Source organism: Macrotis lagotis, chromosome 1, assembly GCF_037893015.1.
Source record: "Macrotis lagotis isolate mMagLag1 chromosome 1, bilby.v1.9.chrom.fasta, whole genome shotgun sequence".
Classification (NCBI taxonomy): Eukaryota; Metazoa; Chordata; class Mammalia; order Peramelemorphia; family Peramelidae; genus Macrotis; species Macrotis lagotis.
The window spans coordinates 500,472,135-500,494,429 of NC_133658.1; the positions used below are offsets into that span (position 1 = coordinate 500,472,135).

Here is a 22,295-nt window from a genome sequence, read left to right on the forward strand (position 1 = left end):
TTTTAATCATTGATTTTATTTTCTTTGTAATAACTGTGGTAGAAAGGAAGGCATGAAAGGTGGTTGTTGCTCAGTGCTAAAGTTTAGGAGTACTATTTATTAGATATCTATCATTATTAGAACAATGTACTTCTTAGTAATGGGGTCTTTATATACTTATTTATACTCTTAGGCTTTGAAATGTTTCTTTTGTAAGATTTGTCTCAAGGGTGAAAGCCTGAAAAAAATCATTGTTTTCTTTATACTTTACAATTTTAATAGCTTCAGGATTAGTTGTATCTGCATCACTAATATTTATTGTAAACATGAACTGATTTAATGTTCCATTAAAAAGGCATATCTGAATTCTTAAAGACTTGTGATGGAAAATGCCATCCTCATTAAGAAAAAAAGAATTATGAAGCCTGAAAGCAGATTAAAATATACTATTTTCACTGATTTTTTTTCTTTCTCATGGTTTTCCATTTTGTTCTGATTCATTTTTTCATGACATGATATATAGAAAAATGTTTTTAAAAAAGGCATTTCTGGTATGGGGAGAATCAGTTTTTTCTATAAATGTCATCGAAAGGATAAAACTCCTTTTCTCCTTCTTAGCTCTTTAAATATAGAAATAATAGTTATGAGGAATAATAGTGTGTTGGCCAAACTATGGGGATTATAGTGGTCTGGAAAATTCCTATCATTAATAGAAATATTTTTGCAGAAAAGTAAAGAGAATTCCAAAGGGATTTATGGTAGAGGGAAATCACTTGGCTACTTGCCTTAAAAAACAAGGATCTATTCACTCTTTTTTTTAGGTTTTTTTTTGCAAGGCAAATAGGGTTAAGTGGCTTGCCCAAGGCCACACAGATAGGTAATTATTAAGTGTCTGAGACTGGATTTGAACCCAGGTACTCCTGACTCCAGGGCTGGTGCTTTATCCACTATGCCACCTAGCTGCCCCAAGGATCTATTCACTCTTAATGTCACTGAGAAATCAGTGAGTCCTTAGTTTGCAAATATCTAAGTATAGCTTGGATCTTATTTCCTGGAAATTATATTCAAATATATAGATTTATCACTTTAAACTCTTTAAAAATTAGGACTTGCAATTTCATTAATGTAGAGAAATGGCAAGGAGTGTCTACCAATATAAAGCCACAACTTTGGTTCAATTTTGAGTGGTAAAGAGTTTCTTTGGAGTAGTGAGAGATTAAATGACTTGTCCAGAGTCAAACAGCCTAAGTCTATCAGAGGCAGGTCAAGAACCCACCTTTCCTACCTCTGAGGTAATAATAGCTCAGTTCAGACTTAACGACCACAAGAAGTAGTTTTAAAAATATTAAAGTGTTTTTGAAAAAAATGTTTTGGTAAAGCAATCCCAAGGAAATATCTACTTCATGCTTACTTATTTTTCTCTCTGTTTAGTTTTTAAGTATTTTAGAATACTTTAACAAAAGCTATTCATACATATATATATATATATATTTAGTGTATTTAAAAGAAATAATGAGATAATACTGTGAAAATTAAGTATCTTCAGTAAGCAAAGCTTTTAAAAACTTGGTTGCATATGTCAAGAAGGTTCAATTCATGCTAAAAATTATTTAGGCCACCATTCCTAAGCCATATACACAATTAGTCTAAACTTCTCATTGCTATTTATCACCTTTTCTAGGAAGGAATTGATATATCTATAAATAAAAGATCATTACTTACTAAATACCTATGGCAGTAAATAAAAATAAGGATCATTCCAAACATACATTTTTGGAAAGAATGTTTAATCTATTATATTTATTATTAACTAAATGTAAGTAGGTTATAAAACAATCATTTATTACTTACCAAAGACTTGTAGGAATGATTGCTTTTCATCTTTTCCAGCTATGTTTGTGGCTTTACAGACATAAGGTCCTCCATCACTATTTATGATGTTTCTGACACTTAGTTCAGTATTGTTTTTTTTCAATGTATATTTTTCATTGTCTTCAATTAGCTTGCCATTCCTGAGAGAGAGAGAGAGAGAGAGAGAGAGAGAGAGAGAGAGAGAGAGAGAGAGAGAGATGGGGAGAGATACAGAGAGCTTACTTTTTTAGAGTTTACTTCCTAATTTCAGGAAATTTCACATAAATTTCTGAACTAGGAATAAATATCCATCATTCCAAAGTTACTAATATTGAAAGATCTGGTCATATTACTATCAAAAATTAATTTTAGGTATCAGATTAAAATTCATTTTGGGATACTTGAATTATTCTTGAAGATTTTCTCCTTAAAATGAAGTATTAGATTTGAATAAGTAGAAAAATTATGTTACTAATAATTCTCTAAAATTCAAACATTAAACTTTGTTTACATTTACATTATTTGTTTTCTTTGATAAAGAAGACTGTTGCCATTTTTTTTGCTGACAGACAAAAAGAAGAAATCAATGAACAAAATAAGAGACATTAATTAATTAATTACTTAAATGTCAAGTTCTAAGCCAAGTGCTAGTGATATAAATATAAAAGTGAGATAATTTCTACTCTTAGATAAAGATAGGAGGAGCTGAGACAATCCATGACAACCCTGGCATAAGAAGGATATAATAAGGATGGGGTATTCATTAATTTATTTGGACATCTGGTAAAGCAGATGAAGATCTCTCCATGTTAACAGAAAAGAAACTAATGAATTATAGGTTTTCTTGAATGATAAATAAAATAATAGCTGTAAAGTGATTTGAAAATTTTAACACATTTATAATTGTCATATTTATCTGATTATAAAATATTATTATAGAAGCAGCTGGTTTGCATAATAGAGTGCTCATCTTATGGTGGAGACTTGAATTCTAATCTACCTCAGTTACTTACCAGTTGTAACAGAGAGCAAATCACTTAATTTTTGTTTTTAGGTTTTTACAAGGCAATGGGGTTAAGTGGCTTGCCCAAGGCCACGCAGCTAGGCGATTATTAAGTGTCTGAGGCCAGATTTGAATTCAGGTACTCCTGACTCCAGGGCTGGTGCTCTATCCACTGTGCCACCTAGTTGCCCCCAAATCATTTAGTTTTTGTTTTCAGTTTCATCATTTATAAAGTAGAGATTTTGATGAAATGAAGTAACATGGTATAATACAAATTTTAGCTATTATTATACTTTCATACTTGAAAAGGGAGAAATTATGAGAGTTAGCATTTTGAACTTAATCCTGACTAATGAGAAATAAATGTTTTTAGAGGCAGAAATATTGACCATTTTAGCAGAAAGCAACCACTCTGACAGAGGAGAATCAGTTTGATTTGTCCTATAATTTTAAAGATAACAAATTTTAAAAGTCAAGAGAAAATATAGGATAGAGTCCTATGGCTTCAAAATTTATCAGCAAAGGTGTCTTGAGGAAACATGGATTTTTCAAAAATGAAAATTTGAATATGCAAACAGAAATATTTCCACTGAAGGATTAAAGATATTAAATGGGTATTCAGGTTATTCATAGATCAATAAAAATTTTAAAAGATATATTTTATATATATATATGTGTTAAAGGAGAGAGAAAGAAAATGAAAGAATTGGTGAGCTGTCTGGATTTGATGAAGGGATAGAGAAGTAAAATTAGATCAGTATTATAGTATTATAAATTACTAGTATTTATCCTATTACATTTTTTTCTTATTTTCTTATGTTAACTGTAAAAAAAAAGGACATCAAAGGATAAAGAAAGAAAAAATTCCAACAGGATATGCTGAAGGGAAAACATAATTAACAATCTTAGTTATAAATGTAAATGGGACCAACTAACTTCCAAAACAGAGGGTGGTAACAGAATGGATTAGAAAACAGATTCCAACTGTAAGTTGTTTGTAAGAAACATACTTGAAATATAAAGATTTTTATGGAATTAAAATTATAGGAATTTAAACAAGAACTTAATAAACTTATTAGAAAAAAGCAGGTGTAGTAATCATGATACTACATGGGGCATCAATAAAAACATGTATGCTTAAAAGGAACAAGCAGAAAAATGAATAACTTAAATGAATACGTATTTGAATGAGAAGGAAAAATAGAGTTCAGGATTTTGTCAACATTAAAAAATTATAGGCATATGTGAGATCAATCACAAAATAAAAAATCAAATGATTATACCAACAGATACAGAAAAACCTAGATAAAATAACCCTAATTTATGTTCAAAAAGACTAAAAAGCATAGAAATATATGTACCATTCCTTAATAATATATAGAGTATATTTAAATCCAAGAACTAGAAGTACCTGCAATAGAAAAATAGAAAATAGAAAGAAAACCCAGTAAGAAAATGAGATGTGTACACTATCAGCACTATTATTTACTATAGTACTAGAAATGTTAGATATATACAATGTAAAGAAACTGAGAGAGCTAACAGGCAAAAAGAGCAATATCATTGCTTTTTAAGCAAGATATGATTGCTTATTTAGCGAAGATAAGGAATTCAAGTCTAAAATAACTGAATCATTTAATAACTTCATCAAAGAAAGAAGAAATAAAATCATGAAATCATTAATATATAACCAACAAAATATAATTTCTAATATAAAATATAGTATATATTACTAATAAAACTCAAAGGGAGCAGACAGAAAAAGAAATAAGATTTAGAATAAAAAATGAATTTAAAGAATATTTGGAAGTCTACTTTGCAAGAGACATCAGAACTTATAGAAATACAATTACAAAACATTTTCTAGAATAAAGGAAGACTATGTAACTGGATAATTATTTAAGCTTATATTTAGGATATGATGACATAAAATTATATTAAGAATATTGTCTAAATAGATATAAAAATTTATTGGCTTTCTAATCAAATTACTAAGAGGTTACTTTTTAGATGCAGATAAACTGTATCTCTAAATGCTTACATTAACAACAAAGAGAAAAAACAGATCAGAGAATTGAGTTGCAATTTAAAAAAACTAGAAAAAGAACAAATTAAAGTTTCCCAATTAAAAATCAAAACAGACATTCTGAAAATCAAAGGAGAGTTTAATAAAATTGACAATAAAAAACAAACACTGAATTAATAAATAAAGCTGGGAGCTGCTTTTATGAAAAAATAATCCAATGAGACCAATTATTAATTATTAACTTTATTTAAAAAAGAAGGGAAACCAAATTGCCAATATTAAAAATGAAAAAGGTGAAAAGAATTAATGAAGATGAAATTAAAACAATTATTAGAAAATGTTTTGTCAAATTATGTGGTAATAAAACTGACAATCTAAATGAAAAGGATGAATAATCACAAAAATTTAAATTGCCCAAACTAATATAACATGAAATAGAATACTAAAATAAATAGAAAAAACATAAAATAACCACAAATAACTTCATAAGCAAAAATCCCCAGGAACAGATGAACTCACAAGTGAATTCTACCAAACATTTAAGGAACAATTAATTCCTACATTATATAATCATTTGAAAAAAAAACAGATAAGAAGCTCTACAAATTCCTTCTAACACATAAATATTTTAGTACCTGAACTTGGAAAAGCAAAAAACAAAGAATACTACAGGCCAATTTCCACAATGAATTTTGATTAAAATAAAACACTAGCAAGGAGATTACAGTAATGTATCACAAAATTTTTGTGCAATGACCAGAAATGCAGAGCTAGTTCTATATTATGAAAACCATAAGAGAAACTGACCATATTAATAACAAAAATCAAGAAAAATCATGACTATATCAATAAAGTAAAAGTGTTTAGAAAACATAATACCCATTTCTATTAAAAATGCTAGAAAGCTTAAAAGGAAATTTTCTTAAAAATGCTAAGCAGTATCTAAAACCTAAAGCAAACATCTATAGTCAAGGGTGGTGAGTACTCTCTGGCCTTACTGTTTCAGGTGATTGTCTACATTAGAGTTCCTAGGGTGTCGCTGGATATCTTTATCTAGTACAGCTTTAGTCCCAGTTCTGGTATGTTCCCCTGCTGTAACCACTAAAGCTTTCTACTTTGATTTTGGGTTATTTATAGATCTTTAATGATTCTTTATTATTATGTTGATTTTCTTTGATTTATCTCCCCATCTGTCCTTCTTTTTTAAATATTATTTTAGCTCTGCCATCCCAATGACAGTGAGTAAATTGATATAGATTATTCATATACAATCATGTTTGGCCTATTTCCATATTGATCATGTTGTGAAAGAAGAATCAGAATGAAAGGGGGGAAAAAAAAGCAAAAAAAGTTTTAAAAAGCGAAAATAGTATACTTTGGTCTGCATTTTTTCTTTGGCTATGAATCGTCAATTGTCTGGGTCTAACCAAAAATTATAAATGAGTTGATTATTGCCTTTGGATTTAAAGGCTGTCTCATATAAAAAAGATATCACACAAATATGTTGGATTAAATGGAAAAAGCACATCATTGGTAATGTTACTTAATCAGGACACTCATTTTTTGATCCCATTCCACTGATTATGCTAAGTTTTTTGTTGATATATTGCTAATAAATCTCCACATTCTATTAGCATCCATAATCTCTTAGAAAGGTATATTTTAAAGGAAAGCAAGAATTTATAGGGCATATTGAAAGCTATTATAGATATAATTATTTTTCATCAATGACACTACTTGATCAAATTGAAGAAAAATATGTCCTAGTCAATTAGCCTAAATATAGCAGAAGAAGTTACTTCAAAGACACATCCAAATCTTTGATTTCACAAATTTCATTAATGAAAAGTGATAGATTAAATTTATGGCTTATTTTCTGATGTACTATTTAAAATAACACTTACCTATACCAGCTGATATTTGGCTCAGGAGAGCCAGTAGCCCTACAATATAACAACATTTCTTCTTGTCGATCTGCAGTAGCATTGAAGAATATAAGTGGCATTGTAATTGCTGGTGGAACTAAGAAAGAAAATAAAATTATGTCTGAAGTAAATATTCTTTTAAATCATCATTGCCATAAATCATTTAAAATTTACCTTTCCATATTAGTTGTATAAACATATTAAGTGCTCTCTTTGATATACATGTAATTCCTTTTCCTTACATAAAATGGGTATATATATTTATCTATATATGTATACATATATATATATATATATATATATATATATATATATATATATGTATATCTGATTTTTGGGCCTCATTGCAATGAGCAATTGTTTTACATCCAATCACTACAGCAACTCTTCCAAACCTCGTCATCACTCTTCAAAACGTCCTTGGCTTAATCTCTTCCTAATCTCTGAGTTTGTACATAGTTTACTGAAAAAATTGAACTGTTCTCTTGGATCTCTCTTTTCCCCCTCCCCTCTTTCATCTCATTATTCTGATACCTTCTGCCTTTATCTCTTTTATATTTATATTTGTCTCACACTGAGATTTTTCTTCTTTTAAAATGGTGATTTCATTTCATCCCATCTTTTCTAGCAGATTGCCCACCTCAATCCTTCCCACTCTCTCATTTATCTTCAGTCCTTCCAAATCTACTGTCTACTTCCGTATTGCCTACATACATGCCCATGTTTCCCTCATGCTTAAAAACCTTCACTTGTTCCATCCGTCCCTGCTAATTATTATCTTACATCTCTATTGCTTTTTGTGGCTAAAATTCTTGAGAAGGTGCTCTCACTTTCCTCTAATTCTCTTTATAATGCTAAAGTCTGTCTTCTAATCAATCTCAATATTCATCTTAAATTATTCTTTCCAAGGTTACCAATGGTCTCTTAGTTGCCAAATTTAATTGCTTTTTTTGGCTCAATTCTCATCCTTCTTTATCTCTATGCAGCCTTTGATACTGTCAGTCACTTTCTCCTCTAATTATTCATGGTACTTTTCCCCTCTGACTGCTACAAGATTTAGCTACTATAAAAAAAAAGTCATATAGTTTACCTATATAAACTACTTTTCAGTCTCCTTTGTTGGATCTTCATCTAGGTCATTCCCATTAACCATGAGTGCTACACTACTCTGGGATCTCATTTGTTTTCCTACCTCTAAACTATTTTACTTAATGATCTCACCAGTTCTCATAGATTGAATTATTTTAATGCTTATACTTAATCTACTTAGCCAGTCCTAAACTTCCTGCTGATCTCCAGTATTTCCTATCTAAATGATTATGAAAAATTTCAGACTCAATATCCTGTAAATATCTTAAACTTAACATATCAAAAACTGAACTTATTATTGTACTCAAATCTTCTTCCATTCAAAACTTCCCCAAACTGTCAAAGCCATCACCATCTTCCCAGTTCCCCAGGTTTACATCATCCTTGATTTGCCAGTGTCTCTCATCCTCCTCTTATCCAGTGATTACCAAGGCCTATGGATTTCATACAGACTCTCATCTCCTCATCTCTGGATTATTATTATTATTTTATTTTATTTTCTCCCCGCACACTTACTTGCAAAAACAAGTTTCAACATTCACTTCCAAAATCTTGAGTTCCAAAATTCTCTCCCACTTCCCCCATTGAGAAAGCAAATTACTTGATGCAAGTTAAAATATGTAATCATGAAAAATATTACCACAATAGTTATGTTGTAAAAGTAAAACATATGGAATTATACATGCAGGGGTCATGCTAATGTTTTCCAAGTTGTTTTAATTTTAATATATATGCTGCTGAAGTGAGTACTCATCCCTGGATTATTGTAACAACCTGCTGGTCAGTCTCCCTGTCACAAGTCTCCTCATTTTAGTCGATATTTCATTTAATCATTAAAACAATTTTTTTCTAAATTGCAGGTCTTTTCTCTACTACTTAATAAACTCCAATGGTTTATTCTTACTTCCAAGATTTTAAATCCTTTTTTGGTACTGAAAGCTTTTCCTAACCTGATTGCCCTTTACCTTTTCAATTTTCTTATACCGTACATATCTCATCCACAATTCACCCTCAGTGACACCAAATCATTACTGTTCTACCAACAAGACACATGACCCCTCAGCTCCATGTGTTTTACTGGGTGCTCTGGACTTTAAGAATCATATTTCTGGGTCCGTTAGATATGTCCATTACATATTATGACTAATTCCTGATGGTGACCTTTATATTTTTTTTATCAAATTGCACTTTTCCCTGGTTAAAGTATTTCTTGGCATCTTTTATGGCTTCTTGAAATATGGTATCCAAATTGTTTTTTATTTGTTTTGAAATTTTTTTGTGTGTTTTTTTTCCTGGATAATACTAGTGGACAGCTAGTGATACTGAGATGAATTTTATGTTTTAATTTTGTTTTTTTTTACATTGTTCAATAGTTTCTTATTATGTTATTGAATTTTGAGGGGTTTCCTCTATTTTTAGGGTGTCCACTATTCCATTTAATATTTCCAGTTTCTCTCCTAGCCTATTCCATTCCCTTTTTTTCCCCTCCTTTAATTTTTTTCACTGGAACTTTCTTGCCACTTAATTCTTGGAAGACTTGAGTCATTCTATATTCTTTCTTGGAGTTATTGAAGACTTACTCTTTACTTGTGGAATTTTATCCTGAGATTCTATAAATCCACAATGTTTCTCCATTATATTAAGTTTTCCTTTGTTTGGTCATTTTCATAGCTGTTTAATTATTCCATCCTGACTGCTACAAGGTTTAGCTACTATTAAAAAGTAGAATATTCTAGTTGAATTGTTTTTCAGAGAATTAAAGAAATAGTCTTTGGAGAGTTTTTGATGATTTTGCATCTGAAGAATTATTCTCAATTTTACTGGGCAGGTGATTCTTGTTAGTAAAACAGCTCCTTTGCTCTCTGGAATAACATACACCAAGTCTTCTGAACTTTTAATGGGGAAGTTGTAAAATCTAGTGTTTTACTGACTGTAGTTCCATGATATTTGTTTGACTTATCTTTTAGTTGCTTGCAGTATTTTCTCCTTGACCTGAGAATTAATGGAATTTTGTTATAATATTCGTGGGGAATTTTCATTTTGTGATCTCTTTCAGGAAGTGATTGGTGGATTCTTTCAATTTCTATTCCACCCTCTGGTTTTTCAATTCCATTTTGCTGTAATTTTTCCATTCTTTTCATTATATTTTATTGATTCTTTATATCTCCTAGAGTCTTTAGCTTCTAACTTGCCCAATTTTAATTTTTAAGGATTAATTTTCTGCAGTGAGCTTTTGTTCCTTTTTCCATTTGAGCAATTCTATTTTTTAAAGGAGTTTATCTCTTCAATGGATTTTTGTGTCTCTTTTGCTATTTGATCTGCTTTTTTTTTAGTATTTTGCAAGGCAGATGGGGTTAAGTGGCTTGCCCAAGGTCACACAGCTAGGTAATTATTGTCTGAGGCTGGATTTGAACTCAGGTACTCCTGACTCCAGGGCCGGTGCTCTATACATGGTACCACCTAGTTATCCCTATTCTGCTTTTTTAAGGTATTACTTTCAATATTTTTTGACTCCTTTATCAAGCTATCATCTCTTTTCATGTTTTCTTGCATCACTCTCATTTAGTTTCCTAATTTTTCCTCTACCTTTCTTATTTGATTTTTAAAATCTTTTTTTTTTTAATTCATTCAGGGCTGGTGGGTCTAAGACCAGTACATATTTTTATTTCAAACTCTGAAAATGATTTTACTTTGTTTGGTTTCTGAATTTGTGTTTTAATCTCATCTGTCTTCATAATAGCTTCTATGGTCAAATATTTGTTGTTGTTTGATCATTTTCTAATCTATTTCATGATTTTCAAATTTATGTTGAAGTTGGGTTCTGCTCCTGGGGTAAAGAGGGCACTGTCTCAAGTTTCAGGGTTTTATTACTGCTGTTTTGAGAGCTGGTTTTTGGGGTCTGATTATTTTTAGTTCTTCCAAGGTGTTATGATTTAAGGAGACTTGGGGGTTACTGTTTTCCTGGCCTGGGCTCTACAAACATCCACAGTTGCTCATTTCTATCCTGGAATTGTAACCAGCGTCCCTGCTCCTGTTAGTGTTCCTCCTCACCTCCTCATCTACAACATAGACCCATGTATAAGTTATAAAAATCAAAACCTCCCCCCATTTCCAGCACCCATTGCCCTATCTGACTGGTTGTCTGAGCCTCTTATTAGTTGTGGGCTGAGTCCTAGAAGTCGAGCAGTGATGATTTAGAAGGCTCCAAGGTCTGTTGCTGCTAGCCAAGACATGGCCTAGGATGGCCAGCATTCTGCTCTCACCCCAGTGAGACAGACCTTTTCTATCAATCTTCTAAGGTCTTGGTTGGAAAATTGTTTCACTCCCTCCTTTTCTTGGTTCTGCCTTTGCAGAATTCATTTTGAGGTATTATTTAAAGTTTTCTGGAGGAGAATTTGGAAGAACTCGGGTAAGACTTTATTTTGCCAACCTGGTTCTTCCCATCTTAGTTGGGTTTTTGAATTCCTTTACTGTCTGCTATTGAAATAATTTTCCAACATTAATTGTTATTTTCTTTCAGACACTCTATTTTGCAGCTAATGTGGCCTCCTCATTGCTCTGAAAACATGCTCCATACTTTACCACCAGGAGATATATATCATTCCTTATACCTAGCCAAAATGCACTCCTTCCACCTCAGTTCACCCAAATCACACCTATCTTAATTATTAATTAATATTCATCACTTTTTAGTGAAGTTTTTATATCATCTTTCATAATTCTTGATATCTGAAGTTAGAAATGAGCTTTCCTTCTTTGGAAGTCTCATGTTACTGCAGCAGCTCAATTGTACAGTAGATAAAGTGTTGGGCTAGGAATCAGAAGATTTGAGTTCAAATCTTTCATAGATTGCTTACTATATGAGTGATTCTGGGCAAATAACATAACATTGAATTTATAAAATGGAAGTAATAATTGTACATCTTTTTGAGACTATCATGAGAATCAAATGAGATAATTTAGGTAAACTTTATTTGCAAAACTTTAAGTTCCATGTAAATACTGGCTATTGTTATCATTATCATTATCAATGGACCTCCAGATCATTTAATATGTTTTATTTTGTATTGTATTCATTTGTTTTTGTTCTAGAATGATATGACTGCCAATCATGGGCTACTCATTAAATCCTCTAACATCAAAGCAGAGAACCAACACAAAAGTTTATGTAAATTCAGAGAAAAAAATAGAAGAGATTACTAAAGAGTTGTGTGAAAAAATTTTTTCTTGATTTTATTCTCAAAATGAAGAGCTCAAGTCAGCAATACTATTTTATGTACAGAAGGAATGCAAACTGTATTTTTCTCTTTTATAACATTATGTTTTATATATACTTGTAAGTATTATTAGTATTGAAATAGAAAGTTTTATAAGCTAACTGGATCTCAATAAGATTTTAAAATAAGACCAAAAAAATCTATTTAACCTGTTATGTAAGAGAAAATATCTCTATATGCAACTGCATAATTATTTTTTCAGAGAGATAACTAGATATAGATAAAATGGCAAAATATAAATTGTTTAATCTTATAATTATAATAATAGAATGTTAGATGGGAAAGGATCCATGAGTCCATATGGTATCACCCTCTCATTTTAAAACTAGGGAACAAGGCCAGAGAAGTAACACATGTGGATGAATAAACAATACAAGATGAGTATCTTGTTTCATTTAACTTACCATGATGGTCTATTTTTTTTCTGCAAAACTATGATGCAATCTTTTTAATCAGTTAAAATTCATATTGTTATTAAGTGATAAGAAACAATAACAATAAAACAAGAAAGAATTTTAATTAAATATACTTATATCTGATTTATGACTTACCATTAACAATAACTATGATGTCTCGAAAATCAATTTCTCCTCTAGCCTCCACTCTTCCTTCACATCTGTATATTCCTTCATCACTTTTGTTGATATTAAGGATCTGGAGATTATTATTTGCTAACATAGCAAATCGATCTGAAAAATTAATAAAGTGGAAGAAATATCAATAAATGAAGGTAGAGTCTGATATGCTTTATAGTGTTGATATATAACCCTTATTTTACTGTTTTCATCAACCAAAAAATTTAAAGTAAAGTTCAAATGTAATTTAATAAACTCCCAATAACATTATCCCCTTTTCTGAAAATGAATTAAATATTTTCCTTCTGTATAAAATGGTTAGGCTATTGTCTTTCTCCCCTCCACCAGTTCTGCACTATGGAATATGAATGTCAAAAATCATTAAAAATAACAATACATAGAGATTACATATATTATCCTATCCAAATGAATCGATGTTTTGATTACCTAGAAGAGGCACTTTGGGGTTAGAGAAAGAGATGAATAACTTTATAAAATATTTCTACTAATAAATTTACAGATACTGAGGAAATAGTTAAATGACTCTATAATTTTTAAGTCATAATAAGTGTCCAAATGACTACATTATTAAATTTCCTTTGGGGACCTTCTAGTGGATATAATATACTAAGATCAGATGAGTTAGACTAGTTTTTCCTTAAAAGTTATTGAAACTTTTCACATTTAATTGATTCAGGGGACTAAGGCTTAGGATTTGGATATAGATAGTAATATGTTTGCCTGAGTACAAATACAAAAACAGCTAGTTCATAACAGATTGTAGCACCTTCCTCAGGAAAGAAACATAATCAACACCAGCTCTGAAGCTGATTTGGATCCTTGATGAATATCCTTTCCCAACTCTGAATATTTTTTTTTGACAATTCTGAGTATCTTCTCCTAGATGTAAGTAAATCTTCTCTTGTTAATTATTAAATGGATTATGAGTTTCTTATTTTAGTCCAATTTCTAAATTTCCAGGCTGGTTGTTCTAGCTTAATACATACTTTTATCACTAAAGATGTATCACAAAGATAGATTGTAATTAAGACTATGTAAGAATATCATGTTATGCATGTGTATATACACATCTACCAAATTCATAAAATACATGATCTTTTATTGCCAATAATAAATTGCTAGCCATGGAACAGTGTATGATATTAATTTCATTCAGATATATAAATTCTCCTAATACCTTGTATTTTGGAGTCTGAATGTCCCCACCATTGTGTTGCCTCTAGCAGTGATCTCTTTTTTTTTTTAGGTTTTTGCAGGGTATTGAGGTTAAGTGACTTGCCCAAGGCCACACAGCTAGGTAATAATTAAGTGTCTGAGGCCGGATTTGAACTCAGGTACTCCTGACTCCAGAGCCAGTGCTTTATCCATTGCACTAACTGGCTGCCCCAAAATTTCTTCTTCTTTTTTGTTTTTTGTTTTTTGCAAAGCAACGAGGTTAAGTGATTTGCCCAAGATCACACAGCTAGGTAATTATTAAATGTCTGAGGCTGGATTTGAACTCAGGTTGAGCACAGGTTCTCCCTACTCCAGGGCCAGTGCTATATTCACTGCGACACCTAGCTGCCCCTAGCAATGATCTCTTAAAACAAAATACTTTGAGTGAAAAAATATATATAATATATATATAAATATTAAATATATTAGATTAAAATATATATTAAAAGCCTTATTATATTTAAAAAACATTAAGGGGTGGCTAGGTGGTACAGTGGATAGAGCACCAGCCCTGGAGTCAGAAGGACCTGAGTTCAAATCTGACCTCAGGCACTTAATAATTATACAACTGTGTGGCCTTGAGCAAGCCACTTAACCCAATTGCCTTGCAACCCCCCCAAAAAAAAAACCTAAAAAAAGAAAAGAAAAAAGAACACTAAAGAACACCAAGGGTTATCAAACTATATTCATGTCATTCCATAATTTATACATATCACTCATCAATTAAAGTGTGACAGAAGCAATATCCTAACCTCTGCCCATGAATATCATGTTAGTTTTTCCTCTAAAAGGTATTAAGACAACACATAAGGCTTGGTTGTCTCAGATGACTGAAGATTTGGGTTGTAAACAGCACTTTCTATTTACCAGAGTACAAAATATACATAAGGAACTTCAGTAGTTCTTTATTGCTTGGCTGGTGAATTCCAAATGGCCAATTCAAGCAAGGGAACTCGTCTCAGATGAATCCACTCAAGATGTTCCTTCAGTGACTATATTTTTGAATATCCTCCTCCTCCTCCAAGTAAGTCATTTGAATGACCTAGATATCTCATTTGTTCCAATATTAAACCTAAGCTACTAGAAATCTTATATTAAATAGACCAAGTCCAGAAAACAGGATATTAGAAAAAGTAGGTGATATTTAATAATATTAAATTAAAATTTAATAATAATTAATAATTTAATAATTAATCACATTTACCTTTTAATACTTAATAGGAAAATGCAGAAAAAATAAAGTTCTCTTTGTGCTTTATTGTTTGCTGTTAGACCAAAGCACACCTTATAGTCTTTTAACAAAGGATCTCCCATTGATGTATCAAAATCATTCAATATTCTGTCTTATATCTATCTTAAGTAACTCTGCTTAGTAGTTTTCATATTGTAAATATCAGAAGAGGCATAAAATAGGAATATATACTCAATCCTTGGCTGCCAGTGTTCATACTCTGTTTCCATTCCTAATTGGTTGCTCCCTACTTGTATCCACCTCACTTTCCCTCTCACTTTGTACCAAAATTATATTCCATATGTGACTGATTCCCCGACTGTGCCTTCTGTATTGCCTTAAAGTTTTTCTTTTCTCACATCTTCCATTGTTTAGCACTCCCTGAAACCTCTCTTACTCCTGATCAACTGCATTCTTATTCCTCTTACGTACTACTTACAGAGGTACCTATATCTCTCCTATCTTTAAAATTAAAAAAACCTCACTTGATTCTTCTATTTCCACTAGTTATTATTATTCTGTACCAATTATCTTGACAGCTAACTTCCTTGAGAAAGTTACCTAATCCCCTCCTCTCTAGCTTCCAACCAAATTATTCAATTGGTTCTGTTATTAAAAAAACCCAAAACAAAACAACCCAAAACCCAATGATCTATTAATTTCCAGTTCTAACAGTTTTTCTTAATCCTTATCCTTCATGACCTGTCTGCAGTCTTTTGACACTTCTCTTCTTGAACTCTCTACCAGGTATTCAAGACACTGCTTGTTCATCGTTCTCCTTGTCAGATCACTCCTTCAGACTCCTTTGCTTGTTCTTCATCCATGTCATGGCTATATCCACTGATTCTGTCCTGGGCCCTCTTCTTTTTTCCCCTCTACATTCAATGACCTCTCATCAGCTCCACTTGGTCCACTTACTGTCTCTATGGAGTTAATTCTTAGATTTATTTGTTCATCCCTGAGCTCCAGCCCCTTATCACCAACCATGTTTTGGATTTATCATTTATTTATGTCCCACTGACAGCTCAAATACATTTCCAAAACTTAACTTCTCCCCCAATTCTCCCTTCTTCTGAGTTTCCCTATTATTATCAAGGGCCATCATTCTTCCAATCACATAGGCTCACAAGTTTAGTATCATCCTTGATTTCACTCTTCCTTACAGCTCCCTGCACCCGACTCATATCTAATCAGTTTTTAAATGTCCTTCATAATGTCTCTCCCTCTTTTCTGCATACTGCAACAATTCAAGAATAGGCTCTCATTACCTCATGAATGGATTATTGCAACAGCTTACTGATTGGTCTCCTTGTCTTAAGTCTCTCCTTCCCTCAGTTCATTCTCCATTCAGCTCTCAAAGTGAACTTCCTAATGCACATGTCTGACTGGGTCATCCTCTTACCTAATAAACTCTGATAATAGTCTTATAAAACTTTGCACAATCTGCCCATTTCTTACCCTTCCAGTCTTCTTGTATTTTACATCTAGGCATTTATGTTCTACAATTTTACAATATTATTCTCTTTGATGTTTCTCTCAAAGGACTTTCCATCTCCCAACTCTGAGCCTTAAAAGCTAACACTTTTTAAATATTATTTTATCTTTTCCATTTGCACGTAAAGACAATTTTTAACAATTTTTTTTAGGGGTTTTTTTTTGGCAAGACAAATGGGGTTAAGTGGCTTGCCCAAGGCCACACAGCTAGGTAATTATTAAGTGTCTGAGACTGGATTTGAACCCAGGTACTCCTGACTTCAGGGCCAGTGCTTTATCTACTGTGCCACCAAGCTGCCCTTTAACAATGATTTTTTAAAAAATGTTGAGTTCCAAAGTATCATGCTCCCCTTTTCACCACCATCTTCCTAAGATAACAAAGAATTTGATATACGTTTTATATATATATATATATATATATATATATATATATATATATGCAATCATATAAAACATATTCCAATATCAGTCACATTGTGAAACAAGAAACAGGTCAAAAGAACCATGAAAAGAACAAAGTAAAAATAGTATGCTTCAATCTACATTTAGACTACATTCACTCAAGGCAAGCATTCACTTGGAGGTCAGGAAAATTACATTTGGTTTTTGAACAACATGACTCGATAGGTCTTTCTTTGGATGTGGATAGTATTTTCCATCACAAGTCCTCTGGAATTGTTTTGGATCATTATATTGATTGGAAGAGATAAGTTGTTCACAGTTGATCATTGCACAATGTTGCTGATACTGTACAACCATTGTACAATGGTTCTGCTCACTTCACTTTACATCAATTCATGAAAGCCTGTCTAGGTTTTTCTGAAAGCACCCGGCTCATTATATCTTATAATCTAACACTTTCTAAGTGCCCTTTAAGTGATGATTAATGGGAAGAGTTTGTTAATGTTAATACTGTAAAGGGGCTCAAGAGTAAGAGCATTGAGTAGAAGAAGTATATTTCTATTCAACAGGTTAATGAGTTAGATCCTGAGAGAGTTTTAATGTAACTTTGTTATGGTGGTAGTCTATCTCTGAGAACTTAAACCTGCTAATGTGAGAGAAAGTTGGAAAATTGAGTCAAACCTAGAAAGAAGAGGGATGTTTTGCAAACTTAGGTGAGATATTGAGTCATTGACAAGATAAACATTAAAATCTCATTGGATAGGGCCCCGGTGTACTACATTTTCTTACAATAGAAAGATAAAAATAGGTGAGTTTGTTGAATGAAAGAATGAATGAATTTGTGAAAGAATGAAATGTTTTTATTAAGTAGCTGCAATGTTCCATGGGGATACAAATATAAAAGGGGATAGTCTTTGCTCTGAAGGATACATTTTAATTGGCAGAGGCAATACATAGGAGAATTTAGGTCAATGTGTTTGGAAAAGCCTGTAGTTGGTCTTTAGGGTACAGACAATAGATATAGGAGGGGTTCAGATACAGTGTGGATGGAAAGGTCCAGTGGGTCAATCCATAACAGGGAAGGTGGAAATACCTGGTTCTGGCAGGAGCAGCAGCTATGATAAGACCTGATGTGAACCAGGATTTAATGGTAGGGTAGATGGCAAGTCCTGGTGGTGAAAAATATTAGTAAATAAGAAAGGAGACTACTTTTATATCATTAACATTTTCTTCAAGAAAAAAATCATAGGTCCTGAACATTATAATGGTTAAGCAATATCTTAAAATGTCACTGATTATATATATATTTAGGTTTTTGCAAGGCAAATGGGGTTAAGTGGCTTGCCCAAGGCCACACAAGCTAGGTAACTATTAAGTGTCTGGGACCAGATTTGAACCCAGGTACTCCTGACTCCAAGGCCAGTGCTTTATCTACTGTGCCACCTAGCTGCCCTCACTGATTATATTTTAATCAGTAGGAAATGATTTTTTATTGATGTGGAACTTATCCCTGAATAAATTGCATGTATAGTCAGACCATTAACTTGTCAGAGCAAAGGTAGGAATTATATACTAAATAGTTATAAAAAGTATATGATGATAAAATATATGGCATAAAATCAAAGCAACTTTATTCCCCGCTGATAATGAAAAATGAGGAAGGCACAGTAAAAATAACATTGACATCAATTAGGAAAATTTTACACAAAAGAAAATCCAAGTAGACCAGAAACTGCCTTAGTCAGTAATGATGGATGTTTGTCTACTTTGTTGTTGTTCTTCATACTTGAAGTGTTCTGAAATGACATCATGATACTGAGGTCAATGCAGAGTGTGTCTGGTCATGGTTGATGAGAATAATATGAGTTCAGAAGGCTCTACAACAAATCAGGTACAAATAGTCCATATGAACATTTGGAATGGAGATGTTTCTAAACTTAAGCATCTCATTTTTCTTTTAAGCTACTTTGATTGTTCCTTGCTCACAGAGCACAACTTGTTCTTTTATATTGTACACCATGCTTATGGTCCTGTGTCAATGTCTCCAATATTTCACAATCGATACCAAAGTTCTTCTGAGAGACCTTGAGAGTTTCTTGTATTACTTTTTCTGACCTCCATGTGAGGGCTTGCAATATGTAAATTTTCTGTAAAAACAGTCTTCTAGACAAATGTATGTTTGACTCTTGAACAACTTGGGTAGCCAGTTGGAGTTGAGGTTGCTGTAGTGGAGTTTGAATGCTTCTTGGCAGTTCAACTCAAGAAAGGACCTTATCAGATGATCTTCAGAATCTTTCCAAGACAATTCAAACTGAAGTTCAGTTTCTTGTCATAGCACTAGTAGACTGACCAGGTCTCCTGGGCATACAACAATGAGGTCATCACAATGACTCTGTAGATCTTCAGTGAGATAGGCTACCTAACACCACTTCTTTTCCACACTTTCTTTCAGAGCCTTCCAAATATCGAGCTAGCATGTATATCACTCTCATCACCTTTGTGAACATTTCTGGAAAGTATTCTGACAAGGGAAGTCCACAGCATTTAAAATCTCTCCATTTACAGTAATAAATGGGGTTGGCTGGGGAGAACTCCTGTTTTCATGGTATTAATTGTCAGGCCAATATTAGCATAAATGACAGAGAATTGATCCAAACTTTGTTGCATTTCAACCTCATAAATTGTAGTGAGTACAGAATCATCTATGAACAAAAAGTCACACACCAAATCTCCCTCCACTTTAGTTTTGGTTTGTAGCCTTTTCAAATTAAATAATTCATTGTCAGAGTAGTAGTTAATTTTAGTATACATCACTGCTTTTACTTATCTTGGTCAGAGGACTCACAAACATTAGAAATGGTTTGATAAAATGATGGGGAAATTCTGAAACTACAGCATAATAATTCATCCATCTGTAAGAAAATAGTGTTTAACTCTATCAGTAGTAAAGTGTAAGCAAAGTTTAGAAAGATCCAAGATTCTTGGTTCAGTAAGAAGGTAGATGAGATTCAGCTTCACACTGATAGAGAGAATTCAAAGCACTTCTCTAAAAGTATGAAGGATTTTTATGGGCTAAAAATTGTTGATGCATCTCAACTACTCGGTGCTGATGGAGCCACCACAATGATGGATGATTACTAATGCTGTTGTTTGTCCTTTGTTTTCAAAGAGGACCAATGACATCATAACGTAATGTCTTGACTTGTGCGTGAAATGGATTTAAGTGAACAGAATTGCACAATGTCAATAGAGTCACTCTCTTTTTCAGAGAATAGAAATCCAACAACAAGACTAGAGGACACAGTGGATGATCTTGGCATTTTCAGTGTCTGAACAACCTCTACATGCTTCACAAGATTCAGCTTCAGTTGCCTTAATAGTCAATGGAACAAATCATTCTCTTCCACCTATTCTGACAAGAGAAGTCTTCACATGCTTGGGATGGACACTCCTCCAACTCACTAGTGATTTTGAAGCCTGTTGGTTACCTTCAAACTGCTTTAGTCTGTCTGTCAAAATGGTTTTTCCATTTTGCTGATGCATATACTATATATAGCTGCTTGGTGCCATAGAGAGTTAGGTGAAAGCTGGACACCAAAGGTGAATGAACAGTCCTGAAAAGGGCTTGGTAAGCCCTCACACCGGAGGAGTTAATCTTCTTTGAATCCTCATAGACCCCCTTCTAATGATGCTAATCACCACATAAAGTGGGGCAATTCAGTGGAAGATAAAACAAATTTAAAGAAAGCTTGGCAAAATACCTGATTTTGTAAATTCACTCCCAAGAGCATTTAAGAGCAACAATTGTGAAACTACAAATTGAGTAAAAATAGGAAAGATATGCAGAGAATTTTTATAACACATATTGTACTATCAAGGACAGTGGAGCCACTTTACTTGATTATTAGAGTGCTAACAATACAAGGGCACTGGATATGATTACTAAAAGGCTTAGAATTGAGCAACATTAAAAAAAAGTCTTCAGGAGACTACAAAAGTCATGTAATGACCCTAATTTCCACCATCTTTTAAAATACCAATAGTCTATCATTGTTATGGAATGGTTAATAATAGTAAAGCATGTAACTGAACAGTTAATCAAGGAAATGATAATGAATATCATTCAGTATTGGAGAGGTGCCTAGTGGGTGTGAGAAGGTTATGCTATGTGATCAATGAGAACCCATGAAGAACAGAGAAAACCAATGTCATCAGGGAAATGTATGATTAGAAGACATGGGCAAGTCAAATGGAGAAGATAAGAGATGACAGATAGACACCAAAGTGTTCCATTGGTACCCTCACAATATCAGGTGAAAGTGAGGAAAGACCTCCAGCACATTGGGTGGACCTCCTGTGGTGAACTTATTAGATATGAGAAACTTATGGAAGATGGTATCTCCTAAATCATCTCACAAGATAGTCAGTCCTAGATGGGTTCTGATCCATGTTATTGGAGGAATTAAACAATTTTTAAGAGTTCAGATCCTTTTGATTATGTGTGTGTGTTTGTATTGTATGTATATTTCACATAACCTCTCTAAACCTACATAATTTATTAGTAGTGTTAATAATATATTATAATCCAAACACATAACAATTCTATCCTAAATATTATTTGGCTATCTATGAAGGACAAAAAAAGAGGAGTGAGGGGATTTCTGAAATTTAAATAGCACTTTAACAAATATGTTCCATTACCATTCTGTTCAGTAATCATGTTGTGCTAAAGAGATGACACTGGGATCTCATAAGCATTGTTAGTTCAATCTCTAACAGATTTTATGATATTGAGTCATGAACAGTCTAAGTGAAAAAACTAGGTCTGTTTTCTAAGGACCAGCCTTCATAAGAACAAAGAACCAAAATATTAGTAAACTGAGTATTAGGTTAGGGGCACCCATGAAAACAAATGTGATTCTCAGTCCTTCATTTCAGTTTTTTTTCTAGTGAAAGATTAAGGGAGGTGGAAAAAGCATCAAAAGGAAGTTAGAGTGATACTCCTGTAAAACTACTGACCAACATTAACTTCTGATTGCCATCTAGCCAGAGTAAGAATCATACAACATTTCGCAGTTTCCAGGTTAAAAAACCAGAGAACTTGGAATATGGAATTTATGGAAAGCAAAAGTGTTAGAATAACAACCAAGAATAATCTAACCAAAAAAGAAGTATTATCATACAGTGGGAAAATGGACACAGAGGAC

The 22,295-nt window shown here is 32.5% G+C and overlaps 1 protein-coding gene across 1 annotated transcript in view; it reads right to left on the minus strand.

Moving 5' to 3' along the window:
- The window catches only part of NCAM2 (neural cell adhesion molecule 2), a 229,607-nt gene that overhangs the window by 127,157 nt on the left and 80,155 nt on the right, over positions 1 to 22,295 (minus strand). The window contains exons 5-7 of the mRNA XM_074232316.1: positions 12,702 to 12,839; positions 6,764 to 6,881; positions 1,831 to 1,991 (exon numbers count right to left, since the gene is read on the minus strand). Of these exons, the coding sequence (XP_074088417.1) occupies positions 1,831 to 1,991; positions 6,764 to 6,881; positions 12,702 to 12,839 (417 nt within the window). The remainder of the gene's footprint in view (positions 1 to 1,830; positions 1,992 to 6,763; positions 6,882 to 12,701; positions 12,840 to 22,295) is intronic.